The sequence below is a fragment of the Cladophialophora psammophila genome (assembly GCF_000585535.1).
Source record: "Cladophialophora psammophila CBS 110553 chromosome Unknown aczJe-supercont1.2, whole genome shotgun sequence".
Classification (NCBI taxonomy): domain Eukaryota; kingdom Fungi; phylum Ascomycota; class Eurotiomycetes; order Chaetothyriales; family Herpotrichiellaceae; genus Cladophialophora; species Cladophialophora psammophila.
The window spans coordinates 807818-824759 of NW_006912923.1; the positions used below are offsets into that span (position 1 = coordinate 807818).

Consider the following 16942-nt stretch of genomic DNA (forward strand, 5'->3'; position numbering starts at 1 on the left):
CCTTCAAGCTTCCTTCCACCAGGCCATGATCCCCCTCCGCTAATAATGGCTGGGGAAATTGCCAGTTCGTCAAAACTCAATCATTATTTCTCCGGGCGATCTACTGTATCAGTCCACGTGCGGAACACCCAGATCCTAGTCAATCTCTGTTTCCCCCCCTTGACAGATCCTGGCACGACGTCCGGATCAAGCTTCACTACTGCCACGCCGCTCGATGAAGTCCGGTCACTCCGAGCAACAAGCAATCCCCTAGTTCGACTGTATTGTGAGCCTATTCAACGCTATCAATCCTTTTGAGTCAAACACGTCGTTGTCGCGAATCGGAGCGAGTGGGGGCTTGACAAGCGAAAAGGACGAAAAAAAAAAGGGGGGGGGGGCAGATCGGCAACATGGCAAGGATGAAATTCCTCGTGCACGCTCAACTCCCATTCCAGTGTATTTATGGGGCATAAAGACCCCCCAGATCCATGCAACGCACTTTCCACGCCCTCATAATTGAGCCTTGCCGGAGAGCAGGCGCTGAATAGCTGCATCAGTCAGAGGCGTATACCCTGCTCCTTCTTTTTCGATCCAAAACATCCGGTCCTTGTTTCCCTCCGGTATCAAGAAGCCTGGGAAGAAACAATCAGCAATTTGGTACCGAGGTGTGTGGTTAATGACTGAGGCTCACCATCTTTCCGGAGACCGGTCTTCAGCTTCTTCATGATCGTCGAGACTCGTTCACTGCCACTGTCCCCGCTCATACCACCAGAGTCCTGTGGGGTGCCGTCGTGGATCAGGATTCTGACGAAACGCGGCACCGCATACGCCGGCAGAGCGCTTTCCGAGGTACGCAACCAGTGTTCTAGTTGCGACATGATCTCCTGGCGAGCTCGACCGGATTGCTCTGGAGACACTCCCTGCAAAGTGATTGCTGCGCACCCCAGCTGCCCATCATACCCATAATAGTTCATCGGGATGGCATACACATTGACGGAAGCAATTTGGGGATGTCGACTGAGCCATGCCTCGACCTCGGTGGTGGAGATGTTATGTCCCTTTGCACGGTAGGTGTCTGCCAGCCCACGTCAGCATATTGGGCATCGCGGTATCGGGTGAAGATGTCTCGTCGGCAAGACCTACCTCCAAGCCGGTCTCGAAACTGGATAAACCCATCCTCGTCCTGCAAGAAATGGTCGTCTTAGCATGCTCACTCTCCAACATCAAGCTTGAACTTACAATCAGCAAAGCATCCCCAATCCGAGTATACTCGTCCCCTCTCTCAAAAACATCTCTCAAGCTTTTTTTCCGGGTGGCTTCCACCCCGCCCTCTCCAACATAGTCGTGCCTCCTTTGGATGGGCGGAACGATCTTGCTTATCGCCTCACCAACCTCTCCAGGCTTTGCCTTGATGCAAAACCCCGTCTTGGGATCCCTCACCACTTCTCCAGTCTCAAAATCGGCTTTGATTATCTGAAACGCGCTCTGGCCGAACCATTTACTCCGCATTATGGGTCCCCAACGGGCTACCTTTCCCACTCCGAGATCATTCTTGTTTGAGTTGAGGAGAGAGATGGTTGCCTCACTTGCCGAGTAGTACTCTACGATCCAAGGAATCCCAAACCTTTCTCTAACTGCTCGCCATACACTGGGAGCCAATCCGAGACCAAAGGCCAGATCAACCCCGTGGTTCTTCTCGTCTGGAAACCGAGCATCGGGAGGAGACTGGACGAGATACCGGAACATCTCGCCGATATAGAGGATCGCATTCGCCTGTGAACGTCGGACATCGGCCCAGAACTCCCGGCGTGAAAACCGCCGAGCAAGAATTACGGTCCCGGAGGACGCCAATGCGCCAGGTAGGGCGGCGAAGGAAGCGGTCCCGTGAAACATAGGTAAGCAGATATACCATCTTCTATGGCTTCCCTGCATGCCTGGCCATCTCTGCGGGTTCCCGCTCAGGCGGTTATATCCAAGCGGCCAGATCAGAGCTTTGGGCATTCCCGTGGTCCCGGATGTGAAGAGATATTGCGCAGCGTCGGTAGGACCGACTTTCGGTCTCTTGTGTTTAGGGAAATCGCCCATTTCCGGGGTTACAGGGGGCAACTCCTCATGCTTCAGCAGAACATTTTTTTGAAGATCAGCTCGGATTGGAGCGTACGAGCTATAATCGTACAATATAACCCTTGGAACAGGCGATGACGCTGGCGTCGGTGAGCCTGGGTGACTCTCGTCTCGCACCAAAGCTTTTATCAAGGTGCCATACAGCTCGTAAGTCGTGATGCAGAACTCTGCCTCGCTAACTTTGAGACAGTGCTTGATATGGGTCCCAGTGATGGACGTGTTCACTGGCGCGGCGATGGCTCCGAGCTTATAGAGAGCCCACCAAGCGATAACGAACTCTGGCGAATTGTTGACGAACATTCCAACCACAGTTCGGTTCTTGATACCAAGCCTTTCGAATGCTTCGGCAAGTCGACCAATTTCCTCACGAAACTCGCGATAGGTCCAGGCGCGACCCTCAAAGACAAATGCTTCCTTGTCAGTATGGTGGTTTTCCGCATACGTCGAATGCAGGACATGATAGAAGGACCAGTCATCTTCCCCATGTTCTTTGTACAGGTCCTCGACGAACCTCTGTAGATGCTTGGCTCCTTGAAGCTGGGCGATGTCGGTTCGAATTGAGTACTTGGCGTCGAGATACATGCTGATTCCCGTGGCGGCTACTGCCGCGGCGCCGGCAGCTAGCAGTGCCATTGCTCGTGGATGACTGTGAAGAAGCGTTCAAAGGTGGTCAATGAAGAGATATCCTAGTCGTGAGGAGGCAAGGGACATATCCCTGCACCCAAAAAGCATCTCCTGGATGACCATTTTGAGACGAGCCTCGGATGTATTGAATGCGTGGAGACAGGGATTCGACTGAATAGCCGGAGTAGTGCGGATTTCATACCACGTCTCCATCAGGATAGAACGTCCTGTCCACTCGGCATCGTGTCTACGTGGGAACCTAGGTATGTTGGAGGCTTTTCCAGCCTCATCTGTAAGCGACATGGAGACACATGCGGGGAGGAACAAAATTGCAAGCTGCAAACTGGACAAAACGACGAAAATACATCTGCGTCTGCCGTCCCAGTACTCTCCCCTATTATTCTACAGAGCCTCTGCGGTGACACAATAGCTACAGTAGCGCGGTTTGCCTCGCAGACGACGAGGGCGCGTTTTCAATGGACTCAGTCTGCCGTGGATATTTTGTAGACCACCCTTTTCGCTGTTCTCTGAACCCTGGATGCCTCTGTTACCGTTACGTCGAGATGGACGAAAGCACAATCTACAACGACTCGAAGCACAGTCTTTTAAATTTCACGGGCCAGTCCTCGTCCGGGGTATCGCCTTTGGAACAGGAGGTCTTGGACGAATATGAGAGATTATCGAGAAACATGAAGGAGGTGAGTTTTTGCTTACCATGGTCTTGTTCTTCTCCTTCCTCCTGTTGTTTTTGTTGTTGCCTTTTTGATCCTTTTCAAATCCTGGGGAATTCGCCAGGGGAGAGCAGAGAGCAAAAGGGAACGAAACTGCCCCCGTCGAGTAGGGTAGCTGAGTGAGTAGGTAAGAGAGGAGGAGGGACGGCTCTCGAACTTATTTTCAAACCCGTTCTCTTTCTCTTCCTCGAACGCCAGATATAGTATCTGACCATCTCTTATCTCTGCTCAGCTCTCGTCGACGCTTTCCGACCTCTCCAGCGGTCCCATCACGCTCGAGATCGCAGAAGGTCTTCGCCTGCTGGAACGCAAGGTCGCCAGCGTGTACACCTTGATGAAGGCCAGTGTGTACAGTATCGTGCTGCAGCAGGGACAGGTCGAGGGTATGGAGGAAGGCGTAAGGGACAGACAGGACGACGATGGAGGAGAGGCTGGCGAGTAGAAGAGAGAGAGGCACACAGGGCTTGGTTTGTGTGATTGTGTTTGGTATCCATGAACGAGAATATTATGGGTGGACGGGACGGATTCAATGACGAACTACACGAACTACCTAATAACCCATGAGGAGGACGTGTCAGATCAATCTGCATTGTTAGAATGGGTGCCCTTCGCCGGTCGAAATTTGTTCACCCTGGTTTTGTACAGAACATGACGCAGACTCAGCGGGGAGTGCTGCATATGTTTGGTCCGGGATGATGATACTATACAAATCCCCCGTCTATGTTTGGCCTGCGTAATACACTTTGCGAACATCCACCAACTTCTTGCCTCTCGCCCTCGCGATATCCTCAGGGTGCTTCTGGCTCAACAGAGCCTGCACTGTGGCCTTGACCGTATTCATAGGATTCCTCGACCGTGTCACCCGGGCAGCCAGATCATAGATGCCCGCGCATCTGCAAATCTCCCAAATGTATTGTTGACAACGGAGTCCGAAGCCTGCGAGTGAATCAGTTAGCATTGTCATCTAGGCAAGGAAGCGGGCAAAGTGTACCTGGTGGTCTTGCATATAATTCCAGCTCGGTGGCGCTGACCTTGGCTTTCAGATCGCCGTAAATAGTTCGATTTTCGTACCGCAGAATAGGAGCCATATTCCGAATGGCACGATACTGGCTCTGAACGATAGCTGCAGATCCTTCCTGCGATTTTCCTTCTCCTACGCCGATGAGGCCCTGACCATTTCCCGCAATGCTTAAAGCGTACATCTTTTGAATCTTGCCCAGCCTCGTCTGATTCACAACGCGGTGTTGTATGACGGTCTTGACTCTGAGTTGCAGGATCTGTTTCTCGCTGTATCCGGTCATTTGCATCAATTGCAAGAGAGCAGGCGAAACCACTCTCTCCTTTCTCCCACTTCCCTCCTCGTCTCCTCTAGATTTCTTCTTCTGGGTTTTGGCGGGCTCCGAAATCCTCGGCAAGTCTGGAGCCAGCGCCGTTGGAGGACTCCTCTCCGCTTCCTCGCGTCCGACTGTCATGCGTAGGTTCTTGTCAAACTTGTCCCATAGCTCCTGGTCGTAGTCGTTTTCGTGTTTAGGTTCAGGAATCTCGTTGATGAACTTGACAAAGTCGTCTTCCAGCTCTTCATCTGTCTTCAGTCTCGACTTGTCATCGATATTGGTCATTGGTGCCCGCACTGGCTTGTCCACCACCGGATCGATTTTGGTCAATTCATCGTAGTATTTTAGCTTCCAGGGATCTGTCCGCATGCCAGTCTGCTTCTGCATTTTGTCAAGGTCGATGAGTTTCTGCGCTGCTTCGATGGCCGCACGCTGCTCTGGAGAGTATCGATCCGGGATCGTGCCATTTTGTACTGGAGGAAATTCTTTGGCTTGTGCATTGAGATCCACCTGGCTAATCTCTGCCTTCACGCTGGGGAAACGGGGTTTTCGTTTTTGGTGGACAGGAGACGAATGGAACTGGCGACGAGGGAAGGACTTCGGACGAGTGGACCGTGAAAAGAGGCAGAATAGGCATTCAGAGGACCGAGCGACACTCATAGTGCCAATGCAGCTCAAGTCTGCCAGACAGAGTTGATAGGCAGTGTGGAAGGTAAAGAGTGCAAGATGGATTGCACGCAAACAAAATTGCTGGGCGTCTCAATCGAGCTGGAGACACGCTAGTCTCTTTCGGTAATCTCGAGCGTGCCGCCTCACATTCTTCTTCCTCTTCCCTGTACCGAGTAGAAATGTAATTTTTCCTTCAACCACCCCCGTTCAGTCCCTCTACTCCGACTGATTGGACCCAGCTGCTCGCATTCTTTGCGGCATAGCACGGTTCTAAGTCACCCGAAATTCATTTACGGGTCAGGATTCGTGCAGCGTGCGACAATGGTCTGATGACAAGGCTGGCTAGTTAAATATTCGCCGATCAATGTCAAAAATGGAGCGACTTGAGGCCCAACAATCAACAGTCACGATCTCCTCAATCTCTTGCTAAACACGGAATCACGATCTTCTCGCTTGATCAGAATCATTGCCTGACCAGATCAAGATGGAAGAAGCTCCCAGGTTCATCATTGGGCACCATGACCCCAAGAGACCTATACCAGTCTCGATGGAGACCGTACAAGATGCTCATGCCGCAAATGTGAGGCCCGGTCTTTATCGATCTGCCGTATGTCGGCTGACTTTAGACCAACAAGTATGACATAGTGACGAGCCCCATCACGACGCCCCATTTCCATTCCCGGGTGTTAACTCTCCTCTCTTCATCCCTTCCCTTCCATTCAGAAGAAGACATCACCAAAACCAAGAGTGGTTCACCTGTCATTATTCCACCACTGACTCCGGCGGATACTCCATTGACGCCCGATGAGTCTATTAGCCAGACCATAGGTATTACAAGTTCCTGGATTGACCTTGGTTCTCCAGATCCGATCATCGCGGATGTCTCTCGACAGGTCCTGCAACTGGAATTGGCCTATGCTGCCTTCTGCGGGCTCACGTATGTCCTGATTCCAGGCCCTCGTCTTCGTGGTCAAGGCGTGTCTGACAGCGGGGTGGCTCAATGTGCGAGAGTGATCTTGGATGCCCTTGGCCAAGCTCCCTACATGCAACTATACATATGGTTTCCCATGATTGACCATTCCAAGGAACAAGTCGACCAGCTGGGCAATCTAGCCCTGTTTGTGCGTCCGCAATTTTTAGAGCAGGACGAGGCTGAAATCGAAAGGTTGGATCTTTTTGGAACCTGGGAGGCATGGAACCTGATCAGATCGATATGTAAATATCCTTCTAGGTTGTGTGTAGGTAAGCATAATACATTTCTTGCAGTATCGGTCGTCGTCTTTCTGCCCGATCTCTGACGCTGACAATCTCCAGCCTTGGCTATACCAAAGCTGCTCCCTCCAGTCCCCATCCAGTCAAGATGGTATTCCGAACCCATCCGGCTGCTCACCCTCGACAAGCAAATGTTTGCTAAGAATGCCAAAGGCTATCCCGTGCTGACTCGCGCTCATCAATCCTTCATTCTGAGATTTTCCCGGCTCCGTACAGCACCATGGTTCCTTCTATGTGACGTGGGGACTATTCCTAACAGCACCACGAATAGCAGCATGGCCAACCCAGCCGCGGCTGAGACCAACGCATTCCCTACGCTCGCCGAAGCAGCACAAACTCCAGACCTCAAAGACCCGACTCCCCACCTCTCGTACATGCGCAACTTGCAAACCAAACAACCACCTCAATCGCTTCTTGATCGCTTCGGGGCTGGCTATCAAGATTATCTACAGGCGCCGTTGCAGCCGCTAACTGTCAACCTCGAAAGCATCACGTATGAAGTCTTTGAGAAAGACCCGATCAAGTATGCGTGGTACGAGCGCGCCATCGCCCGCGCCTTGCACGACTGGATTGAACAAGGAAAACCGACCTCCAACCCGGACGGACGCGTTGTTGTTGCTGTGGTGGGAGCGGGTCGTGGGCCACTGGTAACTCGCGCACTCAAGGCCAGTCAAGACGTCGGGGTGGAGATTGACATGTGGGCGCTGGAGAAGAACCCGAATGCGTTTGTTCTTCTTCAGCGCCATAACAAGACAACGTGGCGTGGCCGAGTGAATTTGGTGAAGTCGGACATGAGGACGTGGAGGGGGCCTATTGGCGCTAGAAGTACGGCAAACCCGACTCGAATATACAACACCTCGCCTGACAGTGGTGATGATGATGGCAACGACGGCGACGGCGACAAGCAGAAGAAAAATGCGGAACAAAAATCAACTGCCCAACCGACATTCACGGGCTCACCCACCCTCGATACGACCTACCTTCTTGCGACGAGCACCCAAACCACCACGCCAACACCGTACAAGATCGACATCCTGATAAGCGAACTCTTAGGATCCTTCGGCGACAACGAGCTTTCCCCCGAATGCCTCGACGGGGTTCAGCACCTCCTGAACCCAGTCCATGGAATCTCCATTCCGGCATCATACACTGCGCACATCACGCCGATCGCGGCGCCAAAGCTCCACGCAGACATATTGCATGGAATGGGCAGTAATCCCAACGCGGGCGAGACGCCGTACGTGGTCATGTTCAACGCGATCGACTACTTGAGCACGAGGCTGTCCGCTGGTACAGAAGCCGAGCCGTCGCGCGGTCTGTCGACAGGTGCCGTTCAAAGTCATCCAACTCCAAGCGAGATGCAAAGTCCTACTTCACCACCCGAGACCTCAACCACAGTGGCGACGCCTTACTCGAGAGCGCACACGCGTCAACCCCAGCAACCCGTTGTTCCTCATCCTCCAACGCCGCCAACGCCAGTCCCCGTCATACAACAGACATGGGCGTTCCTGCACCCAAACCCAGCCTTACCAACCCTCAGCCCGTCCACCATCGGCACAACGACGACAGAACTCTCCCTCACCAACAGCCACAACGCCCGCTCATGCCAGCTGACCTTCCCGATCCCGCACCGGGGCACGTGCCACGGCCTGGCGGGCTACTTCGAGACCGTGCTCTACAAGGGCGTCGAGTTGTCGACGAATCCCGACACCATGGACCAAAAGAGCGAGGGCATGATCAGTTGGTTTCCGATATTTTTCCCGCTGAAGGTGAGTCACCTACCTACTTACTTACTGACCCTCCCCAACCAGCTCCATCTGATTTGAATACACATGTTAAACTCCCACTTTTTTGCACCGAAATTCGCTAAAACTAAGGGGGGAAATTCCAAAACAGACACCGCTCTTCCTCCCCGACAACTCGGAAATCAGCCTGACAATGTGGCGCAAGACGGACGACCGCAAAGTCTGGTACGAGTGGCTTGTCGACGTCTATCTCTACGTCCCTTCCTCTTCGTCGCCCCAGACCGCTCATGCGGCGCAGCAGCAGCAACCGCTGGGACAAGCTCAGAGCATGAATCTCGACGGCAGCAGCGGTGGTGGCGCTGGCGGCGACAACAACAACAACAACAGTAAGGGGAAGAGGAAAGGCCTCCCGGCATCGGCACTCATGACACCGCCAGCACCGCCAGCACCGCCAGCACTACATCTATCGACCGGAAGCGCTTCAGCACCCACCAGTACAGAGCGAGGCACGCAACCGCCCCGCTGTGCCGCTGTCGCAAGAGGTCGCCGGGTCCGGGTCGGAGGGAGCGAGCTGCATTCCTCGGAGAAGGAAGCCTGTTTGATGTAAATGGACGCCGTGCGATGCCTTGGATGCCTTGCAGTGGCGCTGTGTTGCAGCTGTGATGCGGTCTAATGCTCCGGGATATGATACGAGGGCGAAGCGAACCTACGAATGTGAAGGTCGTGATCAATGTGCTCCCAACGAAGACAAAAAGGGCCTTTCTATTTACGAGCAAAAAGGGTTTGGCCATATTTCCCTGCTTACTTTTCCTTCCCTTGTTTTCAGAAATGCCAGCCCATCGCAATGATAAAACAAAAAAAAAAATGGTGCCTCCCTAAGCCTGCGGCCTGGGTGTGCAATCTAGCTCCTCGATCCCTCGACGCCGCTTTTGGTCGGACACTCTGTCTCAGCCACCTCTTATGCTTTTCAATACCCTGCCCCCCAATTCGGTTGGCTTGCTTTTTCAATAGCGGAAACGATGCCTCCGATAACTCCTAGGTGTCAGACAAGCAGGATCGTGAACCTCTCGATAAACTGCCAGCAACCTGCACCGTCGCCTCATGCTGTCCTTCCTCCATTGACACGCCCGTTCGCCTCGCGGTTACCACTCTGTCCATCAGTTGGCTTCTGTTCGACCTTCTTTGCCGCCTGAGCAGCGTTGTGCATCTTCAAACCCTCCACCCCATTTAGCAACTTCTTCAGATCACCTTCGCCGGTCCCATTTTGCTCCCCTGTTATTTTGACCCCGGCATTAGGAGTACTTGTACCACTGATCTTCGCCACATCCTCCGTCAGGCCTCTCCTAATAGCAAGCACATTATCCACAATAACCGCATCGATCCCCTGCCTCACTTGTCTCCTCACCATGGCACTGTCATTGTTCAGTGTCCCGTAGCTCACACACACAAGCCCGCTTTCCTTCACCACTTTGACCAGTCTAGGCGCCGCGACCAGAGGTTCGGCAGCGCTTACTACCCCAAGCAAATTCCAGCGACTCGCGAAGCGGATAGCTTCTTGTAGTGAAGTGGCGCGGATATCACCCGCAGGACTCGTCCCGGAATCTGTCAGGAATAGGACAGGGATGCTGGGCTGCTTAAACGACAGCAGAAGACAGATGTCCGGGTTGAAACTCGAGAAGATGATGTTCCTTCCCTTGCCCAAGTCATATACTTTGGTAAGGACCGTATCAACAAACGAGTTTAGTTCCACGGCGTATGTGTCCATGTCTTCGTCTTCACTTTCGAATAGCATTGGATATTTCATCTCAATATTGAAACCCACATCTTGTGGAATTTTTTTGAACATTTCCTCGAGAGTGGCAAAGGGCGCTTGGATATGATTGCCTCGAGTGTTGCCCTTAAAGCCTTTCTTCTTGAAGTCGCGGGTATGTTTCATCCGCTCGTCCATCTCGAGAGACTCGTTGCTGGTGGCTCCGCTCACAGACATGGATCTCAGTCTGGATGCTCGTAAATCCCGATCGACGTTCTTCACACTGGCTGATTTCGGCTTTTCAAATGGTACAGGTGACGCCGGTCTGGAATGGCGGGGTGTTCGCATGTCGTTCACGTGGAGGAATTGTTCAAGTGTGAGAGTATGCACGGGTGCGTCGATGCCCGTCTCACTGACGAGGAAATCATGATAGATGACAGGTACGTGGTCTTTCGTGAGTTGCACATCAAATTCGACGTACGAGGCGCCCAGGTTTGCCGCGGCGATGAAGGATTGAATGGTGTTCTCGCCTAGCTGAAGAGATCGTCGACCGGCGGCAAAATTCTTGCCCAGGCCACGATGCCCAATGACCATGGTCGACGCCATGCTTCTCCAGTAGGTTTGATGTTCCGTTACCGACATATTGGGATGGTTGAAGGGGGTAATGACGAGGAAATTAAAGGTGACAGAGCCAATAACCTCAAGATCGCTCGCCGCAACAATGGGGACGGTCACATCGCCTTGTAACGACATCCTCTTCGTTCCGACGCTCGACTTGACACTTGATAGCAAAGCGACAGCACGCCCAACGACGCGTTCGTGAGAGCCGGCGTAAGTTGGAATGAGGTCAAAGTACAATTTGACTTTGGATGGATCGGCCGCGTGAAAGACAATTGGTTCTGTCGCAATATTGTCTTGGACTGGGAGGTCAATGACTTCGGGCTCGCCCTCGGCCGCTTTGGCTGAGACGACAATCGAAAGGGCGGTATCGAGCTGGGTTGAGTGAGCACTCGAAAGTGGTATCCGATCAAGATTAACCGCACGAATACTTTTACGAGTATCCATAGTGCCGAGACTGACCAAGATCATGCTCTTGTCTGTCAAATATCGATGACCAAAGGTCTTAACAGCTTCGGTGGTTTTGATTGTTGGCCCATTTGATCCCAGGGCATTGGAGTTTCGCTCGGTAAGGGCTGACGACAACGGGGGAGAGGTCGAGGCCACTGAAGCATCCGGCTCGGCATCCAGTTCAGGCATTACACTGTCGAGTCTCTGTGCAATATCGATGTGACCTCTCAAAGCTGCGTGCTCCTTTGCATTCCAGCCTGACGAATCCAGGCGTTCGAGATCAGCTCCGTGGTCGATTAGCAACTCCACAATTGGAAGATGACCGTCAACACAAGCGATGAACAATGGTGTCCATCCGTAAGCCTTTTCAAATAACTCGATATTTGCCTTCTGCTCATCTGTGCCGGCGAGAAGTAGTCTGGCACACTCCACATGGCCGAACCTAGCAGCCACATGGAGCGCCGTATCACCCAGCTCGTCTTGGTGATTGATATCAACCCCTGCTTGTATTAGAAGCCGAACGATTTCAATAAAATTCGCTTTTGTGGCCAAAGCCAAGACGATGGACAATTTGGCTGATCTCCGCTTGGGAATGAAGCCCATACTCTTCTCGGCGTCAAGTAAAGCCTTGGTAGTCAGAGGGTGACCGCCGATGGCGCTGAGATGTAAAGGTGCCCATCCTTCATCGTCCTGCCACTTTGCCCCGTCAATGCCCTCTGCGACATCGAACAATTTCCACGCTCTGAGATGCTCAATGATGATCTCGCACATGACCCTAATGCCGTATTCTGCCGCAAAATGCAGAGGTGTTCTCCCCGCACTATCTCTCGCCAACAAAGCAGGTTGTTGTGAAGGCTTCAGGTTCTCAAGCAGGAATTGCAGGAATAGAATAGCCTCGTCCTTACGCGTAAAATTTTGCACCCGCTGGTCTTCTTGCAAGATCGAACGCTTCAGGGCGGGGGAGGGATGCGCAGCAGGGGTGATAAAGTTGTGGAGATCTGCCTCAGCATCGGCCAGGGGTTCGGTGGCAGGTTCCTGGCTGGCATGCGACTGTTTGCGACCGATCGAAACTATCAGCCGATGGATGCAATTGCGATGATTGATGTCGTCGTGGGCGTCCAGAAAGACAAGGTGACGCAGCAGGCACGCTGTACAGGCCCGACTCCGAGAAGAAATTGCCCTCTGGAGGAGATTGTTCAACAGTAATTGCACGGCGGCCTCCGAGTTTTCAGTCCCGTGTTTTGATATGCTCATGATCCACTCTTCGAGGCTCTTTGCATCATCTTGACGAATCTTGGCTTCGACTTTGGCCAACTGCTCGACAGAAATGTTCAAAGAAGGCCGGGAGGTTGTACGTTTCAACGACCCCGAGGAGATGGAAGCAACATCGTCAGCGGTGTTTCTAGCAGCGGCCGCAACCTCTCCCAGCACAGAGATCCAATCGTTGATTTTGTTCAACGAGGTAAAGAGCTGGGTATTCGTCGCAAACGGCGACGGGTCCACCTTCAGTTCCAGGTATTTCTTCTGCGCATGGGCCGTGGGGATCCTTTTGTCCAACTTCTTTGTGATCTTGATAAAGCCCCTTCTGTTGACTTCTCCGTACCACTGTAACTTTCTCAGATCGCCACGCAGTTCCAAGAGCGCCGCGAGGAGGTCTTCGCCTTCGTCGGCATCGAGCTGCGTCGCAGCTTGCGGAGAGGTTCCGTACCTGTCTTCGAGTAGTTTCAGACGCCGTGAAAAATCTTGGAATTTCTTGTTGTAAAAGTGGTCTACGTCCTCGAGGTTGCGATCCAAGGTGTAGAAGAATCCTAGAACAAAACATGAGTTTCACAACGGTTGATTCTCATCTCAACCCCATCCTACCAGCCAGATCAGGACTTTCTCCGTCTTGCTTCTCTGCTCCTGAGGCAGCGGCCTTGATGAGCTTCTTGAGCACCTTGTAGTTGATGTAGGAGGATGCCCATTCCGGGACTTGGTTTCGAGGCAGATTTCGACCAAACTTCATGGTGTCCGAGATCTTCCTGGCTTTCTTGTTCAATATGGTCCCCAATCTCAGACCGACCTCGGCGGGAGGAAACGCGGGATGAAAGCTAGGTGCGAGAGAGAATAGGAGCCATCGAAAGCACAGGAGAGATCAACTACAGTGGAAGCATGATTCTGATTCGCACACGGAGGACAGCAATGAAGGGATGGAATCGGGAGCACTTGGCCATGCTCGTTGGAGGGGAGGAAGGGAGGAAGGGAGGAAGATGGCTCGAAGTACGGGGTAACACGTGGAAGGGAGGCGATGGCAAAATTTTAAAGCAACGGTGCCCGAGCTCTGTGTCACGCCGCTTGAGCTTTGACGCTTGCCTCTTCGACTGCGGGAGGAAGGATTTTGACTGATCCTGTCGGTTTTGTGCGACGCAGCTGATGACTGAAGTGAGTGAAAAAAAGATGGACTCGGGCAGGAGGGAGGCGTGGTACAGCCGCCAGAATTCATTGGCCCCCGCAGTGGAATTTTCTGCTGCTGTGCTGATTGGCGGATCCAGACCGCCTTCCCCTGAACGTTTGACCGCCAGTGCCGGTACTTAGACGCCGTTGGGAACCGTGGCGAGGCGTCTAAACGTCTAGGGCCTAAGATGCTCTTGACGCCTGTATCTGGTAGATCATGCGCCCTCACAAACCGCGTGTAAAGCCTTGTCAAACCCGATCGAGCACAAAGTGGAAAAGGTTTCCGCACGCTCATCCATAGTATAGCGTGTGATTGTGTGGGGGAGAGAGAGAGAGAGAGAGAGAGAGAGAGAGAGCTGGTAAAACATACTCCCTCCCCTTGCCTGTCTGCAATGGTCCGCTGTATATCTGTACATGCGCTATTTTTGGGAATATCTCGAAACGCCGAATATGCTTGGAGACCCTATAACTCACAGCGTTCTTTCATCTTCATCAAAAAGGACGAGTGAGCCGCTTGACCTTCGTGTCTCGTGACATATTTTTATCCTTTCCGAACGCCCCCAACGCCCACGCAGCACCAGTAATTGGCCACGGCGAAACGGGCAGCAAGCCTGCTAATGATTCCAAGAGCAAAAGGTTCGTCACCGCCCACTCTGTGGGGGTCCACTGTCTTGCATCACGATCGCATCTTCATCGTCGTGGTGCAGTGTCACGCTGTTGAATTCCAGGAACGGATCCGCAATCTCGCCTCCCGGTGTCGCCAGAGACGAATCCAATGGCACCCCTTTAAGTCGACTTGCCGGACCTCCAATGTCAACGCTGCCGCTATCCTTGACTGTTCTAAAATTGACCGTGTCGAGAGCCTTGCCTTGGTGGGGGATCATGGGCGGCTTCATATGGCGGAGAAGAGCCCATGTTATCGGGCGGAAAAAGGGATGGTTTTTGACGTCCGAGGCGCCTGCCCGAGAACCCAGTCGTTTGACCTCGTCTTTGATCAAAAGCTTCCGGATAAGCGACTTGCAGAGGCTGAGAGAGGTCAGCCCAAGATCCAGAGAATATCGCGGGGAATTGCACCTACTTGCTTACTTGTGTCGCGTGCGAATGGTCCGGGAAAGGCACTTCGTCCCGGAGGATGTTTGCAAAGGTTGCGTTCCGGTTTTTGCCTTTGAAAGGGGTCGTTCCAAACAGCATCTCATAGATCAGAATGCCCAGAGTCCACCAGTCGACCGCACTCGTATGTCCATTGCCTTTGATCACTTCCGGAGCAATATACTCTTCCGTGCCGACAAACGAATTCGTCCGGAAGTCGGCGATGCAAGACTTGGTATCAACTAGAGGATACCCAGTGGGATTCGACGCGTTGCGAGTGCCCAAGATCATGGTCGGGGCACCACCGGAATCCGACTGTTTGGACAAATCAAAGTCTGACAACATGATATGGCCTGACTGATGAAGGAGAATGTCTGAGAAAAGAATTCAGCACGCAGAGCGCAGTCAGAGGGTCGAAAGCACTCACTTTCCGGCTTCAGGTCACGGTAGATGAAGCCCATCAAGTGCAGATACTCCAATGCGGCTGTAACCTCTGCCGCATAGAATCGGGCATCTTCCTCGCCGACGCATTTGTTCGGACGAGTCTGCAATGCCCTGAAGAACTCACCCCCGCTACAGTACTCCATACATAGGTAGAGATGATCTTCGGACTGGAAAGAATGATATAGAGTGACAATGAAGGGATGATTGCTCGTGGCCAAGATCTCTTGTTCGGCCAGCGCTCTCTTGATCTTGTTACGCTTGATCATTTCCTTTTTGCTGAGGACTGCCAGAAGTCAGGACACGTCGGTTTGCCCCCGCAGGGCGCAGGGGGGAGGTATCGAATTGGCCGGACAAACCTTTCATGGCATACAGCCGGTTCGACTTCTTTTCACGGACGAGGTAAACCTTGCCAACATCACCCTTGCCAATCAACTTGATCTTATCGAAACTGTGAGGACCCACTTCGACATTGCGGACTTTGATCGAATTGGAGCTGTACGTTCTTCGAAAGGCGACCGACTGGCGAATCTGTCCTGGCAGCGGGATTTTGCCAGGTTTGGGCGGGAGGCTGTGGGTGCTCGAGTCCTCCTGAGGAATCATGCCCAGCTTTGGTGACGAGCCATTGATTACCGCCAGCGGCTCCTTTCCCAATTCTGCAGTCGACGGTCTCTCGGTAGTTGGCTTGTTCCCAGTGAAAAGACCCTGTGCATTCGGGGCCGACGCCACTCTTCTCAGTTTCCGCGCCAGTTCTTCCTTGCCCGCCGTGACCGCCTTCTCTTCCACGGCCGTGCCGTTGACATGGACCTTGGGTGTGTCTGGAGGGGAGGGGGGGACGCTGCCTTCATTGTGGTGGCGCAAGGCAGGAGGCCCTTGATGGACGAAGTAGGGGTTGGCGTGAGCGGTTGGAGAGGCGATAGCGTCGTCGAGGGGGTGTCCCTCGCTGGCAACGGTGGTAGATCTGTTTCTATTCAAGCCGGGCAGGAAGCGTGACTGCCTGACGGGTTTGGATTCCGTCTTGGGGGTGGGCAAGCCGTCGGAGCCTATCGAGGTCTGACTTCCACCGCTGTTTATGCGGAAGAAGTTTTTCAACTTGGTTGTAGTGGGAGTGTGAGCGCCGGAGCCCGGGTCGCCGTTCAGATGCTTCTTGGAGGAGAAGGACAGGGAGGAAAAATTGCGTTTCTCGGTGGTGGCGGCCATGATGCTGCAGGGTGCCAATTCAATGGATCCACAGAATCAAATGTATGCAAGGAGTTGAGCCCTCTGGACTGGGTAGAGAGTAGTATAGAGGGGGGGGGGAGATAGAGAGAGAGAGAGGGCCGGTTCAGGACCGACAGAGGAATGGGGCGAACAAAGAGCGGACTTGGGGCTGTTCTGAAGAGGTGAGGTTCGGATAGAGCGTTTGGGTTGTACGGAGGACGGACAAGAGACGAACAAGCGAGGGAGGATCGGGTGCGGGCAGGGCTATCTGTGGTGCGCCATGTCAGGGTTTTGTCCTCGGATGAAGATGGACGACGCTTGCCCGGGGCAAACGAATATGGTGGTGGTGGTTGATCGCCAGGAGGTTCCAAGTGGTCTCCCTTTTTCCTCGGTGTAAAAAGAAGGAAAGTAAGAACTGAGAGTTAGATTTTTGGGGGGGGTTCAAGGTGGAAGTGATATCGGCTTAGTTAGGTGCGGTGGAGG

At 53.1% G+C, this 16942-nt stretch overlaps 6 protein-coding genes across 6 annotated transcripts; 2 read left to right on the forward strand and 4 right to left on the reverse strand.

The window, feature by feature from the left end:
- Positions 1 to 489: 489 nt before the first annotated feature.
- On the reverse strand, positions 490 to 2736 carry A1O5_01620 (uncharacterized protein; the record flags this gene model as incomplete). The annotated part of the gene is made up of 4 exons (XM_007742236.1): positions 490 to 611; positions 671 to 1054; positions 1123 to 1162; positions 1219 to 2736. The coding sequence occupies 4 exons, from the start codon at positions 2734 to 2736 to the stop codon at positions 490 to 492; spliced, it is 2064 nt and encodes a 687-aa protein (XP_007740426.1).
- Positions 2737 to 3290: 554 nt separating this feature from the next.
- On the forward strand, positions 3291 to 3900 carry A1O5_01621 (uncharacterized protein; the record flags this gene model as incomplete). Its single annotated transcript, XM_007742237.1, has 2 exons — positions 3291 to 3425; positions 3691 to 3900. 2 exons carry the CDS (start codon positions 3291 to 3293, stop codon positions 3898 to 3900), a joined length of 345 nt encoding a protein of 114 aa, XP_007740427.1.
- Positions 3901 to 4176: 276 nt separating this feature from the next.
- A1O5_01622 (small subunit ribosomal protein S5) lies at positions 4177 to 5452 on the reverse strand (the record flags this gene model as incomplete). Its single annotated transcript, XM_007742238.1, has 2 exons — positions 4177 to 4394; positions 4450 to 5452. 2 exons carry the CDS (start codon positions 5450 to 5452, stop codon positions 4177 to 4179), a joined length of 1221 nt encoding a protein of 406 aa, XP_007740428.1.
- Positions 5453 to 5945: 493 nt separating this feature from the next.
- On the forward strand, positions 5946 to 9085 carry A1O5_01623 (protein arginine N-methyltransferase 5; the record flags this gene model as incomplete). The annotated part of the gene is made up of 4 exons (XM_007742239.1): positions 5946 to 6041; positions 6097 to 6703; positions 6776 to 8502; positions 8630 to 9085. The coding sequence occupies 4 exons, from the start codon at positions 5946 to 5948 to the stop codon at positions 9083 to 9085; spliced, it is 2886 nt and encodes a 961-aa protein (XP_007740429.1).
- Positions 9086 to 9577: 492 nt separating this feature from the next.
- A1O5_01624 (uncharacterized protein) lies at positions 9578 to 13301 on the reverse strand (the record flags this gene model as incomplete). Its single annotated transcript, XM_007742240.1, has 2 exons — positions 9578 to 13104; positions 13160 to 13301. The coding sequence occupies 2 exons, from the start codon at positions 13299 to 13301 to the stop codon at positions 9578 to 9580; spliced, it is 3669 nt and encodes a 1222-aa protein (XP_007740430.1).
- A 1069-nt stretch (positions 13302 to 14370) lies between these two features.
- On the reverse strand, positions 14371 to 16459 carry A1O5_01625 (AGC/RSK/RSK-UNCLASSIFIED protein kinase; the record flags this gene model as incomplete). The annotated part of the gene is made up of 4 exons (XM_007742241.1): positions 14371 to 14755; positions 14808 to 15192; positions 15246 to 15545; positions 15619 to 16459. The coding sequence occupies 4 exons, from the start codon at positions 16457 to 16459 to the stop codon at positions 14371 to 14373; spliced, it is 1911 nt and encodes a 636-aa protein (XP_007740431.1).
- Positions 16460 to 16942: the final 483 nt, after the last annotated feature.